Genomic DNA, 18459 nt, shown 5'->3' on the forward strand with positions numbered 1-18459 from the left:
CTAAAAGTAATAATATTTACTTAGTTTTTGAAATAATTGATAGTAGTTTTTAGGAATCTACAAAAATTAGTAAACTACTTTGCATTAAGTACATACTAGTACTAATTATTGATAACAGATTTCACTTTTTACTATTATTTATTCATTTTTAATATTCTGATTTTTCCGTGTAGGAAAATTCACTGAAAATTAGCGGATATTTACTAATTTTCACTGAGTTTTCGAGAGTATTTAGATAATTTACGTATTAAACAAAAACTAAAAATTGATAATCTATCAAAACTGTGAGTAATGCATTAATGGTAATCTAACTGATCAAAAAATGCAATTAAAAGTCTTTAATAATACATATACTATTGAATAACCTATACATGATAAAAAAATGAATTAGTGTGTAATCATTAATTATAGAACGAAAAATTTGAGAAATAATTATCCCAAAACTATAAGTTATAATTAGTGTTGATGTGATCAATTCCTAAAATAGTAAGTTACTACTTTTTAATGACACTCGTTAACGATTCCAGGTAATAATGTAATGATGATAAAAAAAATAAAATTGATAAACAGTAAATATTAAATTAATTGGGAAGAAAAAATCATGAGATCAGCAAAACACATCTATCGTAAATAAATAGTAAAAACAAAAATACTTGAGTAAATTCGAAGCGTAACTTTCTGAGAGATGTGAGGTTGAATAGTGGGTTGTACAGAAATATATATATATGGAGAAAGAGAGAAAGAGAGAGAGATAAAGAGAGAAGATAGTAAAATGGGTCGATAGATGTCGACGAGTACCTCGCCATTCTATCCCCAGTTACTATATAGAGTACGACCGCCCTGATACTCGTTGTCTACTCGCTCCGACGCTTCTCTTCTCTATGCTATCCTATCCTATCCATACACAACTATATAACCAGTGTAAGACCTCTTACTCTGTGTTATATACAGTAGTATACTATTAGTCGTGTAACATAGTCTTCTTCTCAGCTTCACTTCTATTCATTCGTCTACTGTACACTCATCATCACCAGCATATGTGTATATATAAATATACGAAAACCTTTATTACACTGTATTCTCATAGAACGCATTATTTGTAATATATATTACTTCACACTTTGAACTATACTGTGACCAAAGTCACATTAACTATGATATGAAGAGGAAGCTAATAATAATAAACTCATCATAAATTTTATTTCTATGAAAAATTTACAATTTCTTCTGAAATAAAACTTGTGAAAATGTATTACATATGAGAAAAAGTGAATAGTTTTAAAATCATGCATCAAATGAGTATATTAATAGATAAATTTTATAGATTCAACTCTGAAAAATTATATGCTACCAATGACGCCATCTAGATGTCAAGAATTCAATTAATTTCTGTAAACTTAATTCGGTTGATTCGAAAACGGGATATTTGCTTCCTCGAGATCAAGTTCCTTGAGACGAAAACTTGCCTTGTTTTTCTATAAATATATATATAGCGATCAAAATAGATATTTTTAATCTTTATCAGTTTCAAGTGATTTAACAACACTATCCTTATAGTAAAAGAAAATTTTATGAACAATTTTCGTTTCAAGAATTGAAAATTTTTCAAAAATAAGAACATACGTTGCTAGATTATTAAGTAATTTGCAGCAAATTTCTGTCTATTTTGTATTTAATGTTTTTGCTCGAGAAAAATTTGACCAAAAATACACAGTTAGAAATTTTGTGTATTTGTGTTAAAAAACTATTTGGTTAAATTTTTTGTGTTGATTTTTAACACAGAAATCTGTTAATTCAACACAAACCGTTTGTGCTATTTTACTTTAACAGATTTTTTATGTTAAACGATTAGAAAATCTAGAATGTAACACATTTTTTGTGTTATTCGAAAATTAACACAAAATTTGAGTTATTTGACTAAACGTTTCCGCGCGATTCTTCATTACTATAACCAAGCAAAGCATTGTAGCAGCATTGTCTGCAGGGAAATTTGGATTATAATTTATTCACAATTAAACATATACATTTTACAATTAAATTTAGATAACTTTCATACCTTTTTGAACTGGTTCAATTGTTCGCTAAATTGACATAGGTTCTACTAAGGGTAGATCAGTATACTTGAGTTGGTTAGGTTATGTGCTTATGCTTCTTAGTTGATTTTAACACGCAAAATGTGTTAAATTTACACAAATGTTCTGTTAAATGTACACAAATTTTCTGTCAAAAGAACAGATTTTATGTGTTCAATTTTATTTAACATAAAATTTATGTTAAAGATCAACACAAACGCAATGTGTTGAATTGACACAAAAATTTGTGTAGACCGTTTGTAACAGACGATTTGTGTTGAATTTAACACAAAATTTCTAACTGTGTAACTAGAAGCCTGTTTAGTTATAACTACGCTTGAAGAAAGAAAATCGTTTCAAATCATTGTGTATTTTTACCACAAGAAATTATGCTGTTAGAAATTTTCAATCTAATATATTTTAGGCGAACAAATTTAAAGTTTTCATTCGAAATAATTTTCTGAATCGAAGAAACCCAAGTTTATTTCAAGCCATTTTGAAACAGTAAATTTTCTGCATTTACATTTTTATCCTATCTAATATTTTTCAAAAACCAAATCCGCATTCTTTGAGCAGAATCTCTATCTTTACTTTTCTGCAACGTGGCTGTCTTACCTCTCTTACGCTGAATTGAAGTAAAAGAAATATTCAGCATACGGTTGCATATTAAAAGATCATATAAATTCGTAGGTTCATGGTCGTATTTTCCAAGTTGACCCTCCAGCGTATTTGTGTTTTTCAGTGACATGTTTCCACGCAGCTAAAGTCTATAAGTTGGACAGGGTCGTATGAGAAAAATCTTTATACATAAAGAGAGTGACTGAAGGATAAAAAATAATAGAGTAGGTAAAGACGAATATTATATTGAATTCAACAAGTTTTCGATCACGTGAGTGTGGGTCGCACACCCGGCCTTTATCTTCATAAATACTTTAATTCATGGAATTGAGTACAAAACCATTACCCACGTTCATCAGATTTTATGAACGTAACAGTAGTTTATTACTAATACATAGACTACTCCATTCAACTATTCGGTGTAGTTGAATTATTGAGTCTTTTGAATCCATTCTGCTGTTTGAACGACGCGTATTGTTATTTCTTACATAAATTTTAATTTTATGTATTTCATACGTGGTATTTTAAGGCGGTGTTCGGAAATTCTTTCTAAATAAAAAATTATTTCATCATGTGTTTTATCATCTGCTTGAGGTGTCAAAAAAAGTATAAAAGAAAACAATAGACAAGATTTTACTTTTTTTTCCACACTTCAAGCGCAAACGTTGAGTGTACAGTCGTTTAACAATTCTCGGGTATTTCATGACGTTAAATCATTCCTACAATTTTTGTAGTACACTAAAATAGGTTAAATTCTATATTATCATTACAAGAAATTGTTCAAGAACAAGTCTGATACAACAACTTGTTTTTTGTTTAATTTCAACTCCAAAAAGATTTCCCTTCATTTTTTCTGAATTTCCAAACTATAATTATATTATCGTTGTATTGTATATTTTAGTTCAAATATATATACAGCTAAAGTAACAGACTGACAGCGCATAGCATCTGTTGTCATTCATATGCGTGCCCGGGTCAAAAATAAAACTTTATTTAGGCTCGCTTCCCCTTATTTTTTTGAAGTTATCGATTTGCCGACGATTATTCGATAAGATCTCGACTTTTTCGACTGAAATTAAATTTTTTTAAACTTTTTCTATCTTAGTTTCAACTTATTTCAACTTATTTGTATTTTTTGGTCTTAGTTTGAACTTACTCGTTTTTACTTCGAGCACGATAGTCATTCACCTTACTTTTGACTTGCTAAACCAAGCCGAAAAAAAATTATTTATTCGCCTTACACGGTAAGAAATATGTTGCGGATATCACTATGCCAGTATGGGCGTGAACGCTCTACTGTATGGTATCGAAAATTTTTATAGGTTATAAAATTGTATGCATAGATGATTTAACCATTGCGGGAATAGTAACATCGACAATAGTTGTCGCAGACGCCGCAATGTCAGTATGGCCGTCAGGCCCATACTGCGTTGCCGTATCCACTTTGCTTCTGGCCGATAACCCTAGTCTAACGACATCTATATAGTTTTGGTGGTAATACGATAGTGTACATTGATTGATACGCCAGAAATTATGGCGGGAAAAACTAGTAGTATTGTGCCCTCGGCATTGTAGTATGGGTCTCAGGGCCATGCTGTTTCGCCGGGCCTGCTATTCATACGTGTAAGCAATACAACAGCTCCAGTACTATACAGTATAGTAAAAAACGCCATACTTCTGGGACTCGTTACAATACTGTCTTGGACTATTTCACATACTATTTTAGTATCTGTCTTGAGACCATATCAGCATGGTGTTGAACGCCATGCATTTCTTACAGTGTACTTTCGCCTTAATATATCAAAATTATTTCACCTTAGTTTTTACTTTTTCGCCTTATAATTCAAGTCGAATAAGTCTAAACCAAGTGAATTTTGACTTGATATCAACTTTTTCGTCTTAAATCGTGACTAAGTAAACCAGTTAAGTCTAAACCAAGGCGAAAACTCAATGTATTTCATATCTCCGTAAAAAAAGTCGAGTTTGTCTTGTGAAAAACGGCTCCAAATTTCGACTTGGTAAACCAAGTCTAAATCAAGTTTTATTTTTGACCCGGGTGGTATCAACAGACACTCTTGCGGCTGATTGAATGTATTTTCACTATACCTGCATCGAAAGTTTAAATTCCTACCCTGTTCAAAGGGAAGAAAGTCGTTCTTTTCTCTTATGAGAAACCAAATGATAAAACTTAGTGCATGTGCCATTCTTCCCATAAACAGACAACAATTTAAACTTTCAGGTACAGATCTGGTGAAAAATAGTTCTGTTAGAGAAAAACACTACGTAGGACTTTCCAATCCACGTGTTTGCCAGCCTCGAATTCGGCTCGGGTAGGCAATTACACACGGGTTAGAATGTTCTACTTTCCACCCTTGGTGTATAATTTACTATTGCACTTGTACCAATGAGAATAGGTTTCAATTCTTCAGTATATGCTACAAAACTCTACTGTCGGATATAACTTACTTGACACCCGTACCATACAATTCATTATTACAGGCAAGTATATAATCCGAGTGCAAAAAAAGTAAATTAAACACCAGCAAAAGTGAAGTAGTTTTTTTTCAATCATTTTTTTTTTTATATTGCCGCTTATGAAAACAATTCAATCATAAACCGTTTTAGTAATTGTTTACTTTCACGGTTATCTGGATTTTGGACCACAGAAGATCGAAATTTGGTTGAAAACCGGATGACCGTGAAAGTAAACAGTTATCACCTGAAATTTTTAATGTTTGCAATAAAGAAAGAATTTTTCTTAATCTCCAAAAGATCAAATAGATTTTTCTAATGTTTTTAATCTGAATTAGAAATTGTTGAACAAAAAAAACATCTTAAAAGCGATGTACTTTTAAGTGATTAAAAGGGAAGATTTTGATTAGATTTATTGGAAAAATCTAGTGAGACCAAATTTGACTTCATTAAAATGCCCTATTAAGCTGGCAGTAAAAAGTCTGCAGAAATTTTCTACAGAAATCAAGTTACTGATATTTTTACTATAAGCTAGCCGTGAAATGACGGATTTGGCAAGAATCAACTCGAGTAATGTCAAAATTTATTGCTGAAAATCAGTTACTACCGACCAGTGTCTATGCTACTATAGCGGGCAGTTTTTGTTGACAAAATCGAGTCATAGATTTGGTTTCTGGATGCAAATGACGGTGAAGATGCTGTGAAAACCATCAACACTTACAAACACGGCTCTAGATTCTTTTTAAAGAAGATTACATGGCGCAAAGTTAAATATAATATCACTATGACGTAATTATTTCTAGTGGTAATGAGTGGGTTCAGTTATTTCAATAAAAATACTTGTATTTGAACTCGAAAGAAGAAAAACTTCAATTTAGAACTGCGGATATTTTAAGAAAAATTTTTTCTTAAATAATTCTTACAACCGATCGATATACACACATCTATATATAGATGTAGGTACCAAAAGTTGACAGTAATAAGATATTAAAGTGTATAGTTTTGCATACTCAGGGACAGGGTTTATCGACCTGTACTGCAGAAATTGCCTGCCTGCTTACAAAACGTTCCATGTGAATAAACCGTCGGTCGAAAGTCACGCGATTCACCGTCTAGTAATCGTTGGTGGCTTCGACATCCGACCGGAGTTTCACGCCGATCGATCAGCGCATATCTATTTCTCTCTCTCTCCCTGATTTCCTTGCTCGCTCTGTCGTTCAATTTATTTCGTCTTTTCATTTTGAATTTCTGTATAGATATGTATTAAGATTCAAAATATATTGACCGAATCAAGCAATTTTTTCAAAATTTTTTTTGAATTAATCGAATGATCAGAGTATTCTTTTTTGTAATTAAAATAATTCATCGTCGCGACAAATCTGATTAAAGTCGAGATTGATCTGATCAATTTGCATGAAATCTTAAAATTTTTCACTGAAAATATATCAGATTAAAAATTTCCAATAGCATAATTTTTTGTAAGGAAGTGCAACATTTCTAAAAGTTATTTTTTCTCTCGGTGTGATTTCAAAATGCATTTTCATGACTATGACAGAGAAACTCTGCAGAATCAACTAATGAGCTTATTTATTTATATTTTTTTTTTGATAAAAGTTACTGTTTCGAAATATATGTTTCAAGATGAGGTCATTTACCTTTTAAATATAATACTAAAGTTCTCGTTATCATTTTTAAATTAAATTTATAACAAAACTTAAAGTAATTTAAAGTTACAAATGATTATAACCCTGACAACAAAGTTCATTAATATAATGTTTTATAGACTCCATAATATTATAAAAAATTAACTTTGAAGTTTTAAATGCAGTTACTAGTGAATAAGAGGATTAAAAATATTTCCTAACGAAGTTAAAAACTGTAATTGATGTTTTTGTTTTGAGAATAGCCAAGCCGTCTGCCAAATATATGTACGGTAATATTCAATTATCATAAAAATGAATAATATAACTTTTAACTAATGATGATTACTTGCTATTTGAGACGAACTTTCTATTTTGTCTCAGCTCAAAATATATTTTTTATGTTGATTCATTCAAAATACATTTATACTTTTTAAAATTATTAAGTTTTAAAACTCGATTTTTGAAAATCGCGCCAAAATCAATTAAGTAATGTAAATCAATAAGGCATGTAAATTTAAATTCAAATAATGCCGCCAAAAATGTCTATAAATGAAAACTGTTTTGCAGAATTTCTTTAGCTTTTGTTCTTTGGATAAGTCAGTTACTGTCGGAAAACCAGAGGCTTTTAAGGGCCAGTTCTTTCAATTTTTACTCCTTCCGGGGCCGTTGCCTGCACTATTAAGGAGTACACCCGGTTCTTCAAATAATGAAAGATTTAAATAAAATAATCAAGTTTTTCTTCGGCTGCCATAACGAGATGTCGATAACTACTTACACCATACAACACTTAGACCCTAAGGCTTTTTTCTTTACCGTACCTAGATAAAGTTATAAATTCATAATTGAATTCAAATGATGTAGTTTAGAGCCACGATTAGCTTGAAAAGTTAAGGTACCAATAAGTGTTGATGCTTAAATAAAAACGATTAATCATAAAGTATAAATTCACCTTGAAATTACGAGAATTTTATAACACACCACGAAAACGCCCACGTCCAGCAAATATCGCGTCGTGATCAGCGCATGAAGGAGGCGCGGAGCGCTGACGCACTCCACACCGATTCATGGAGCTAGTGTGTGTACATGCGTGAAGAATCTTTAATGTTAGATTGATTTAACCGGGTTTTCAAAAGTTTAACCCTTCTTAGAGCACAAGCATTATTTGCATCAAATATCCTGCTTAAAAATTATACTTTTGATACACTGTAAAAAATTTTGAGTCTGCCGTGTGGTGTGAATAATTTGGTGTTAAAATTTTCAACACTACCGGTGTTAAGTTACACGACAAGCCGTGTTAAATTTGGACTGTATGAATTAGAACGTTCACACCACCAATGGTGTAAATAAATAAGTTCTTTATTTAAACTTCTCGATCACTTCGACACTACACTGTAAACAATTTTGGTTTAAAAATGGCCCCCGAGAACTTTACACGACAGTATAGAGTCGAATAACGGTGTAAATTATCCGTCTGTGTAGTTTTAACACGGTGTAATCTATTTTTTTTACACCATTTCGTGTTACTCGTTATAATTTTACTTAATCAATAACTATTTTCACAACAAAATTTTGATACCAAGTCATTTACACTACACCGAGTCCAAAAATTTTTTATAGCGTACACGGAAAGAAAATGATGGGAACTTTTGCTATGCATTGTAGGAATAGTTCCCATAATTGTATAGGAATTGTACCCATATTATTATAGAGATGGTTCCCATAGTATATGAGAATAGTTCCCATACCATTATGAGAACCGTTCCCATAATGGTATGGGAATAATTCCCATAAATTATAGGAACCATTCCCATACTATTTTAGGAACCATTCCTATAATGTTATAAGAATGGTTCCTATAAATTATGGGAACCATTCCTATAATGTTATGGGTAGCATTCCCATAATTATAGGAACTGTTCCTATAATTCATGAGAAACATTTCTACACTGTAAAAAATCACCGGGGTAAGTCCAAGCGGTATAGGTGTTAAAATTATCGGTGTTAAATTTAACCCCGAAAGCGGTGTGAAAATAACGCCGCCACCGGTGTAAATATTCTTTACCGGTGTTAAAATATCTTACTTTTTGAATATTTTTACTTACTCGATCACTATACTTGTTAATAAATGATATATTTTATTAATTTTCATAAAGAACTGACATTTTTTGTGTTTTATAATCTTTAAAGTTAATACTCCAAGCGAACGCAATTTACCCCGCTTTTTTACACCGGCATTACTCCACTTTTACACCTGTTACCCCGCTTTTACTCCGCTTTTACACCGGTTACCCCGATTTAACACCGGTATTTTTAATACCGGTGTATTACTTCTCCTACACCGGTGTAATTTCATTTTTACACCGGGCGGAGTTAAAACGAGTCCATTTTTAACACCGCTCTTTTTACAGTGTATAATTATAGGAACTGCTCCCACAATTTATAGTCATAATCCCTATGTTGGTATAGGAAAAAATTTTATAGAATTATGGGAATCGTTTCCATAATTTTCTTTCCGTGTAGGTATTTAATTTTTATTTTAAAATAATTTACATCAGTAGTAATAATGACGTACTAGTGACGCAACCTATGTATTATTTGATAATTTTAAACTACAAATTATATTATCGGATAATACTTGAGATAATAACACCCAAAGGTGTAAAAAAAAAACACTCATACCGTGATAAAAGTACACGGCTTGATATTTCACATCAAAAAAATTTCACACCGTCAATTCACGACGAGCAGGCTGTGTAAACTACCCGGGAACTAGTACCCGATCACTTATGAATTTGCATACCTATATTTACTAAATATAGTTATACAAATAAATGGAGTGATCGAGTACTAGTTCCCTGATCGGGTACTAGGTCATTTATCTTAACAACAAAAAAATAGTTATGAAATGTATCAGGTATTCTATGACGTTAAGTTAACATTAATACGTAAAATTCCTAGAAAAATTCAGGTGTTTCTCACAACAGAAGGAGATGATAAAATAGTAATTAATACATCGAATACGATTGTATACAAGACGTAAGTTGTGACGATTGACTACCGAGCCGGAGGCGATTTTGTCAACACCATAAGCGTCTTATAGGAATCGTTTTAGATATAAACATTAGTTTTTGTAAGAAATACTCGAAAAATACGTCAATGAGTGCCTATAGCGGACAAGTACTAAAGGGCACTTACAGACGTATGATGAAAAATTCTTTCACAAAATGACAAAGACTTATTTAGATATTTTTTGCACGCAAGCTATAGTACATGCAACTAAAAAATATTTTTTGCACAGTTGATAACGTCACACTGGACTTCACTCTCTGCTCAGTGTGAAATATCAAGCAGTGTACTTTTAACGCGATCAGTGTTTTTTTTCACACCATTCGATGTTACTACCTTAAATATTGTCTGATAATATAATCTATAATTAAAAATTATCAAACAATATATAGGTTACAACAGTAGTATATCATTATTATTATTATTGATGTAGATTATTTAAAAATAAAAATTAAATACCTAGTGTCGAAGTGATCGACAGTTTTAAATAAAGAACTTTGTAAGTTATTCACTCAAAAGTGCAAAAAAAAAACATTTTTTTTTTTTTATTTGTCGTCAAAGATGTTTCCTGAAGGGCTTTACCGATTGAGGCGACTCTTAAGGCAATCAGAACTTTCATTAAATACTGAAGCTGATTAAATTTTATAATCGATAGATCAGATCATTTTTAAAGTTCATATTAAATGTAAACTAACTTTTATGGCCAATAAGTTCTTTCGATTGACGCATAAACTATCTAAATCAGTCGAACTGTTTAAGGTATGAATTATTAACTTATACGCACACTTGAACATCTTCATAAAAATAATCAGAGCAGTTTCCTAGGATCTTTAAACTGGAAAATCGGTTTTATGAAAATCGGGGATCGATTACTTGACTATTTTAAAAAATTATGAATTTTCTGAGCGGGGAGTTAAAATAATAATTTTTATTTTAAAATAGCCACAAGCTTATTGAGGTCATTTATTAAGAAAACGGTGAACGAAAGATTTTAAAAAACATAGTCGTCATAATTTTTTTATTGAATAACTAACTAACGAAATTTCTTAATGAATTTCCCTGAAAATTGTGGTATGTTTTTAATCTGATTATCGATATCGATTACTGGAAAAATAATCGTAATTGATTAATTAATTCTAGATACATCGTTATCGAAAATACAAAGAATACCGATAATTCCCTACTTTTGAATACCTTGAATACCACAAACTTACGTCAGAAAAGTTAGAAATATTAACTTTACACCGAGTATTTTGTATTTTTGATTTGAAGAGTCCATGAATAGTAGAATGAACATTGTGTTGATTTTGAAAGCTCAAAAACAACGAAAAACTCACGATTTGGTTAGTGGGCAGAGTCAACTGTATAGATTTGGACAAAACTGTTTAAGTTTCTCGAAGAGCTCAAAAATACAGTACTTTTTTTAAATCACCAAATTTGAAAATAGTGAGAAGGCTAGAAGTTGGGTTTAGACTGAGCAGTTTTCCAGATTTTATTATTTTTCAAATTTTATTCACTATAACTTATAAAAGAATTAACCGAGTCGAATAGTTTTTCTGATAGTTGTAGGGATTCATATCACGATTCAGATCTAATTAGATTTTCAAACCATTGGAATTAGAGATATTTAAGATATTAGGTAACGAATAAAAATTGTGTTGTATTTTGAAACTATATAACTATAATATATCCCCAAAAAATCATAGAATCTTACGACAATCGAAAAATTTGTCAAGATCATAAAGTGATCCATATTCTAATTATTAATGATACAGAAAAGAAAAAATAAATTTTATTATTGCATATATAAGTAAGAATAGAGTAAAAAGTATTTTGAAATAACGTATATATGAAACTTTTGATTTTATATACTAAATGTTTCCTTAGTCCGATTTTCTGTCATTTGTTTTACATTTTCGCGAGTTATTGCATAACATTCAAGAACGATGGAATAAATTTCCCAGCTCTCCACTTTTACTGTTTTTAAGGGCATTCTCAGACAGTGTCCCCCCCCCCTCCCCCAACTTTTATAAAATATTCAATGACTTGCAACTCTCATAACCGTATTAAAATTTTATTAATTAATTTAAAAAAATAAAAAAGCAATTAAAATGTTGCTGAAGTATAGATTTTTAAAATAATTACAGTTGTTATAAATTAGGAGTTGAACGAAATTTCGTAAATTTAGCCTACAAAATTTGAAATTACGAATTATAATATTGACATAAAGATTTTAATAAAATTTATTTATCAAATTACGTTCAACTCCAAATTAATAACAACTATAAGTTATTTTATTTTCAAATCTATATCCTGGTCTTTGTCCTTTTTTCAATTAATGCTATAATTTTTTTTTTTTTTCAATACGATGAATTAATAAAATTTTGATACGATTATGATAGTTCGTCATTAAATATTTCAAAAAAGTAAGGGGCATTTTTTGAGAATATGCCTCTTTAAAAAGACTAAAGTACACAGAAAAAAATCACTTCTTGGCGCAAGAAATATTTTGCATTATGAATTGAAGACAAAAATTTTTCTTACGACTATAAAAAGTTTCTTGACCCCGGAAATTTTTTTCTGTCCAAAGAAAATTTGAGTTTTCAATTTATAATTAAAAAAATTTCTCTGAGCGAGTAAAAATTTTTTTCCAGAAATCCTTTTTTTCTGTGTACATAAAAATGAATGAAAAAATAAATAGCGGACGTTCATACATTATATATCATATATATAACAGTTAAGTATAGGTTAGATTCGAGAATATAAATTTTGCGGAATTGTCACGGCCTCCGCGTGAATCATAATTTCAAGGGCGCGTAACCACGGGATTCTTTTTTCTCTTTCTTTCATATTCATATGTATCTTCAAATCTTTAATTCAATAAGTAACATATACATATATATGTATTTATATCTAATTATGCTCAACTTATGACTTCTTATTTTTTTTTACTCGCGCTCTTACTTTTAAAAGATATTATAAACATCAGAGTGACCTCGAATTAGTTCGTAATATTGAGTTTTTCATTCTGTACATAGATATTAAAATAAAACTGATAAAATTAAATTATTAATTATAATGACATTAGTGATGTATTTATTTATAGTTTAAAGATTTTATTGTTTCAAAAATTTATTCTTCTAATTTTTAATTTAATTGAAATCTAAATGTTAATTTGTTAATAATGCAATGAAACAAAACTTTGAATTTAACTTGTTAATTAGTTACGGAAAAAATATATAACTTTTGTCGTATTTAAATGAAACTGTCAGACTCACTCACCAATTTCATTCAAGTTCTGTTTTGCTTTATTCAATTGCATGGGGTATTGCAATAAAAACAATAAGTATTAAACTCAAAAATAGTAGTAAGATTAGAAGACTCTACTTTGACCGTATAACAGATAATCTAAGTAATGAGTAAGTAAATTAACAAGAGTAAACAAAAGTTAAATCTCATTGAATAGAATATGGGGATTAGAAGAATAGAAAGAATTTTAAGAATTAATAAAATTAAAAAATTTCAAACAATTATTCAAAATTATTGATAGGAAAAATTTTACAGTAGGGCCTCGTTATAAGACTATTAATTTCTCTCTCAAGCTATCACGATATCTGGTTCATAAAAAAGACAGCAAATATTCTTATAACGAGGTCCGACTGTACTCACTATTCGATTGAGGAAAATTATAAAAGAAAAATCGTCGGAATTTATTTCAAAAATTAAATAAAAATGAAAAAGTATGAAGAAAGGGGCTTATATGATACTGAGAATATCAAATATCCAGTAATTTTTTTTTTTTTTAATGAAAAAAAAGACATCTTTAAAAAAAATATTGGAAAATAAGCAAATAAAAATATTGAAAGTATTTCGTATGAATGTTTCAAATTTTTATTTTTTTTAATATTGACTGTTTATTAAAAAATAAAAATAGTATTTTTTTCTGTCACTAATATTAACAATTGTACAGAAAAAAAAAATTTCTCAGCGCAAGAAATATTTTGCATTATGAATTGAAAATAAAAATTTTATTAGAGCGAGAAAATTTCTTCCTGAAGCAAGAAATAATTTTTTGGGCTAAGAAATTTTTTGTTTTCATTTCACAACGAAAAATATTTCTTGCACCAAGAAATACTTCTTTTCTAATGGTTTTTTAATAAAAAACAAATTTTCATGATAAAGAATTTAAATTCCATATTATAAAAAAATTTATTCAAAACCAGATAATTAATTCCTAAAAATTTAGTAGTTTAAAAAATTTCTCCACAAAAAAACGTGTTCAAAAAACTAATCCCAAGAAAAACTCATTGTTCTATCAACTATATCTTTGCAACCAATCTCTATTTAGTCATACAATAATGCCATTACCAGAATCTTATAATTTCCTTACATCAGATAAATAAAAAAAATATTTTTACCATCTAAATCATCAAAAAAAAAAAAAAAAATTCTTACCGAGTAGCAATAACTTGAGTTCTCGCCTGGCATCTCGTTTGTCCCTCCGTAGTTGCCGCTCGATTTCCTGGTTAATACGTTTTTGTTCCTTGGCCTCTTCCGACAGGCAGCACGCCATGATTTAAGGCAGCCGGGTCCTCGTGCGAGGTCGCGGAGGTTAATGAGCTTGATGATGGCACCAATAACAGGTATGATGATAACCAAAAAAATGAAATAAAGGACAAGGTGATAATACAGAGGTAGCGCGAGTTAGCGAAATCAGTATGCCTGCTCTGCTGCTGCCTGTAAATGTTCAATGCAGGCGGCAGGAGGCGGCTGCTTCTCGGCTGCCTCGTTTCGCCCGATATTATCTTGATGCCACGGTGATAATGATCAATGTCGTCGTCGTCGTTGTTGTCCTCGTCTTTGTCTCCGTCTTCCTCGTGCTCTTGGTCGTTTTCGTAGTTGCAACTGCCGGCAGTGCACCTCCTCGTCTTACTCAACACGATTATTTCCTTTTCACTACACACTTATTACTTTTAATGTTATTATTATTATTATTATTATTATTTACTTGTCACTTAATATATACTTATATTATTTATTAAATAAAATTAAACTCTCGTTTATTATCGGTATTTTCTCACTCGTTGGCAACTCCTTCATTTGTACCACGATGACACATCAATCACCCGCGTGCACACGAGAACCCAATCACTGAAGATAAGAAAAAAAATATATGTAATTTTAAATTTACAATTAAAAACCAACTTAAAATATTTATAACAAAAAAAATATATATATCAATGATAGGAGCACAGGATTAAAGAAATTTCGTTAGCTCTGACTGCTGCTGCTGCTGCCGCTGTCGGTAATAATTATTTACCCACACACACACGTACACTTTACACATACATAAATATACATATACATATAGATATATATAAATATATACATATACATAGACGATATTAAGTATGATGTAAAATACATAAAATTACCACAATACACTTAAATAAAAACAGAGCCGATGAGTGTTAAAAGCTGAGGATACGATAAGGACGATGATAGCCACTGAAGAGCGTAAACGCACGCGCGCGTATTTTCACCGCGCAATGTGTGTTGTCTCTGGCTCTTTACTTAAACAGTAACTCTTATTACATTAAATACATACATACTATTAATCAACACAATAAAATTCATCCACATAATCCATATCGGTAAATCTGATGTTAACTCTGCTGGTCTGACACCCATTTGAATTTGAATTTGAATTTGAATTTTAGTACGAGCTCATTGACACATTAAATCACCACGTACTTTACTACCGTCTCAACTACATAAAATAATAATAACAATAATTAGAAATAAAAAAAAAAATTCAATACAATCTACCGTAACCACGACACAAAAAAATAAAAACACTGGAGACCCTTGACCACTCGGTGGTCTCTGGGTCCCTCGGTCACTATTTTAAAACTTTTATTATTATTTGTATTAACGTAAACTCTTAACTTGTTTTACTCTTACATTTAATTCGTTAACTCACGTCGGGTTCACGTTTACTCGGCTCCCGGCGCGGTTGGGTGTGGTAACCCACCGTGCTCTTGCTCACGCCGTGTTCGTCTTTTTCTCCCTCTCGGTCATTTACTCCCACTCTTTTAACACAACACACATTCACACACAACATCCACACATACGCACACGTAACAGATAAATTATACTCTACTAGCAGCAGCACCATGCAGTAAACGAACTCGGTATGTAGGAATACAGGAATAAAGTATCGTGAAACTCGATCACTGGTTCTCCGCACGTTCGTCAATGAGTCGCGGCTATTATGAAAAATAAATAAATTATAATTAGTTGATAATTGTACACGGATTCATTGATGAATGAGTAAGTTGAGCTTAAATTTTCACCTTTTTTTCAATACAAATAAATTTTTTTTACAGAAATTTAGGAGCAACTCCTGGTTTTAACTTGACAGTGCAATAGAAACCGGTGGCACTGTGACGCCGAGTTTTTATCAACCCGCGCATCCACGCGAATCTTGTTAGCCAAACCAGATTGACAATGAAGTGAAGCCCCGGTACGACAGAGTTGTGTGTGATGTGATGGAGTCAAGCGGTGCGCACGTGTCCGCTAACGAGATTAAAATCGCGATACTCGCAACCGCTGGTTTGATAATGGTGGGGTAATAGGTAAGTGATGGTGATGGTGATGATGATGATGGTAATGCTGATGAACCAGTAGATTTTTTTTTAAATATTCATACTCTGTAAAAGCTGAGAGATTTTAATTAAGTCTGGAGTCGGAAAATATTTTTTGAACTGTCAAGATTTTCTGGAGCATAGAATTTCGCTGTCAGAGATTTTTATTTTATTGGAAAATTGAGGTTTTGAAAAATTTTGATTGAATTAAGAATTTTTACTTAAGTTTTTTTTTGTAGATAAGAAAGCCAATGAAATTGGAGCTCTTAGATGCTGAAGTTAGTAGACAATTAAAAATTTTCGTTTTTTTTACTTAAATTAATTTTAAAATAAATATGGACGCAAAGAATTGAAAGGATGGAATTTTTTTAAATATTTTTTTTATAATTCATCGGTTTTTAAAAGAGAAAAAACCAAGACGTCGGCTAACTTCAGTATCATTTAAATGAGTGAATGTAGCTGCCAGTTGTCAAATTTAAAAATTTTTAAACAGTGAATTAAATTTAAATGTAATAAAATTAAAAAATGCACATTTATATAATTTGAAAATTAGTGTGTCCATTTTTTAAATTTTTATATTTTTAATTGTTTAATTTGTTTATTTGTAATTTTAAATTTGTCTTATATCTGCTACATTCACACTCATACTTAAATGTGACGTTTAAAAATTTATAAATAAAAATTAAAAAATCGTATCAAACCGGAAACATAATTCGAATCTCTCGACTTTTTGCTGATTCCTATATCAATAGACCCAATTAATTATCAGTTTCATAAAAATTTCATCACAGTAGAAAATCTGTCATATTTTATCGGATAAATGATCCTGGTTAACAATTAAAAATTTTTGGATTTTTCAGTGAATCAATTACCAAAAAAAAAAACTAAAATATGCACATGTAGAAAATTAAAAAAAACAAGTGCAATTTTTCAAAATATTTTTCTTTTTATAATTCATCACTTCTAAAAAAATCCAAAAATTAAACGTCAGCTAACTTCATGAATGTCAACGTAACTGACAAGTGTCAATTTAAAAATTTTGTAATAAATAAATAAAGTAGAAGTAGAATAAAAATTTAAAAATGCGTACTTAGACAAATGAAAAATCAGTGCGCGCATTTTTTAAAATTTCATTATTTCAATTTATTTATTTATTTAAAATTTATAAATCCTCTCGTCTGCTGCATTCCCACTCATGCTAACTTCAGAATCATCAGAATGATATTAAAAAAAAAGTAATTAGAACCTTGTTAAATTATTTATTTAAATTTCAAGCAGATTTCGGAAATCCCAAATCGAACCCCTGTTCAGTTGCAATTAATTAGTCTGTTTATAAATCGAAAGTCTATCATCCACCTAAACTTCTTTTTAGATTTTGTTGTTTCGCGTGCGCACTACATATATATACATACCAGTACATATATACATATATGTATATGTGTTCTTTTAAGAGTTCTTTCTAAAAATGTATTATCTATCTCTATATTTTAGTTACTATATTTATTCTTTAACCCTTCTCCAGTAAACCGAGCCTCTGGCCGTCTCACTTCTCTACTCCCTCTCTCATAAAATAAACGCGTTTAAATCTACAGCCCGGTACTGCCCTTTCACGACCCTATTATCCCGGTGGTCTTTACTATCCATCAGATCAGCCGACAAATGGCCTTGCCCTACAGTGATTTTTAAAAACTGTATATTTACGCTGTAATCACACAATGTACATTACACTGTAATCCACCTTGTCACATTAATAAACACTGTACACGCAAGTTTATTTAGTTATTATTTATTCGGTTTATATTTTTTTTTTTTAACAACACCGTAGACTTGCGGCTCCACGGTGCTGCCTCTCCCACGGCAACCGCCTATCGCAAGATGGCGTCCGACGTTATTCTTTCCCCTCTTTATTCACTGTCTCTCCCTCTCTTTCTGGACTGCTGG

The 18459-nt window shown here is 30.7% G+C and overlaps 1 protein-coding gene across 15 annotated transcripts in view; it reads right to left on the minus strand.

The window, feature by feature from the left end:
- The window catches only part of LOC130665701 (guanine nucleotide-binding protein G(q) subunit alpha), a 36830-nt gene extending 18443 nt beyond the window's left edge, over positions 1-18387 (minus strand). For 2 of the 15 annotated variants that reach the window (XM_057466209.1, XM_057466222.1), the window contains exons 1-2: positions 16035-16124; positions 14327-15022 (exon numbers count right to left, since the gene is read on the minus strand). In XM_057466209.1, coding sequence (XP_057322192.1) covers positions 14327-14444 — 118 coding nt within the window. In that variant the 5' untranslated portion in view covers positions 14445-15022; positions 16035-16124. The other 13 variants (XM_057466218.1, XM_057466217.1, XM_057466211.1 and 10 more) reach the window with 13 other exon arrangements.
- Between the last annotated feature and the right edge of the window lie 72 nt (positions 18388-18459).

This window comes from Microplitis mediator, chromosome 3 (assembly GCF_029852145.1).
Source record: "Microplitis mediator isolate UGA2020A chromosome 3, iyMicMedi2.1, whole genome shotgun sequence".
Lineage (NCBI taxonomy): Eukaryota > Metazoa > Arthropoda > Insecta > Hymenoptera > Braconidae > Microplitis > Microplitis mediator.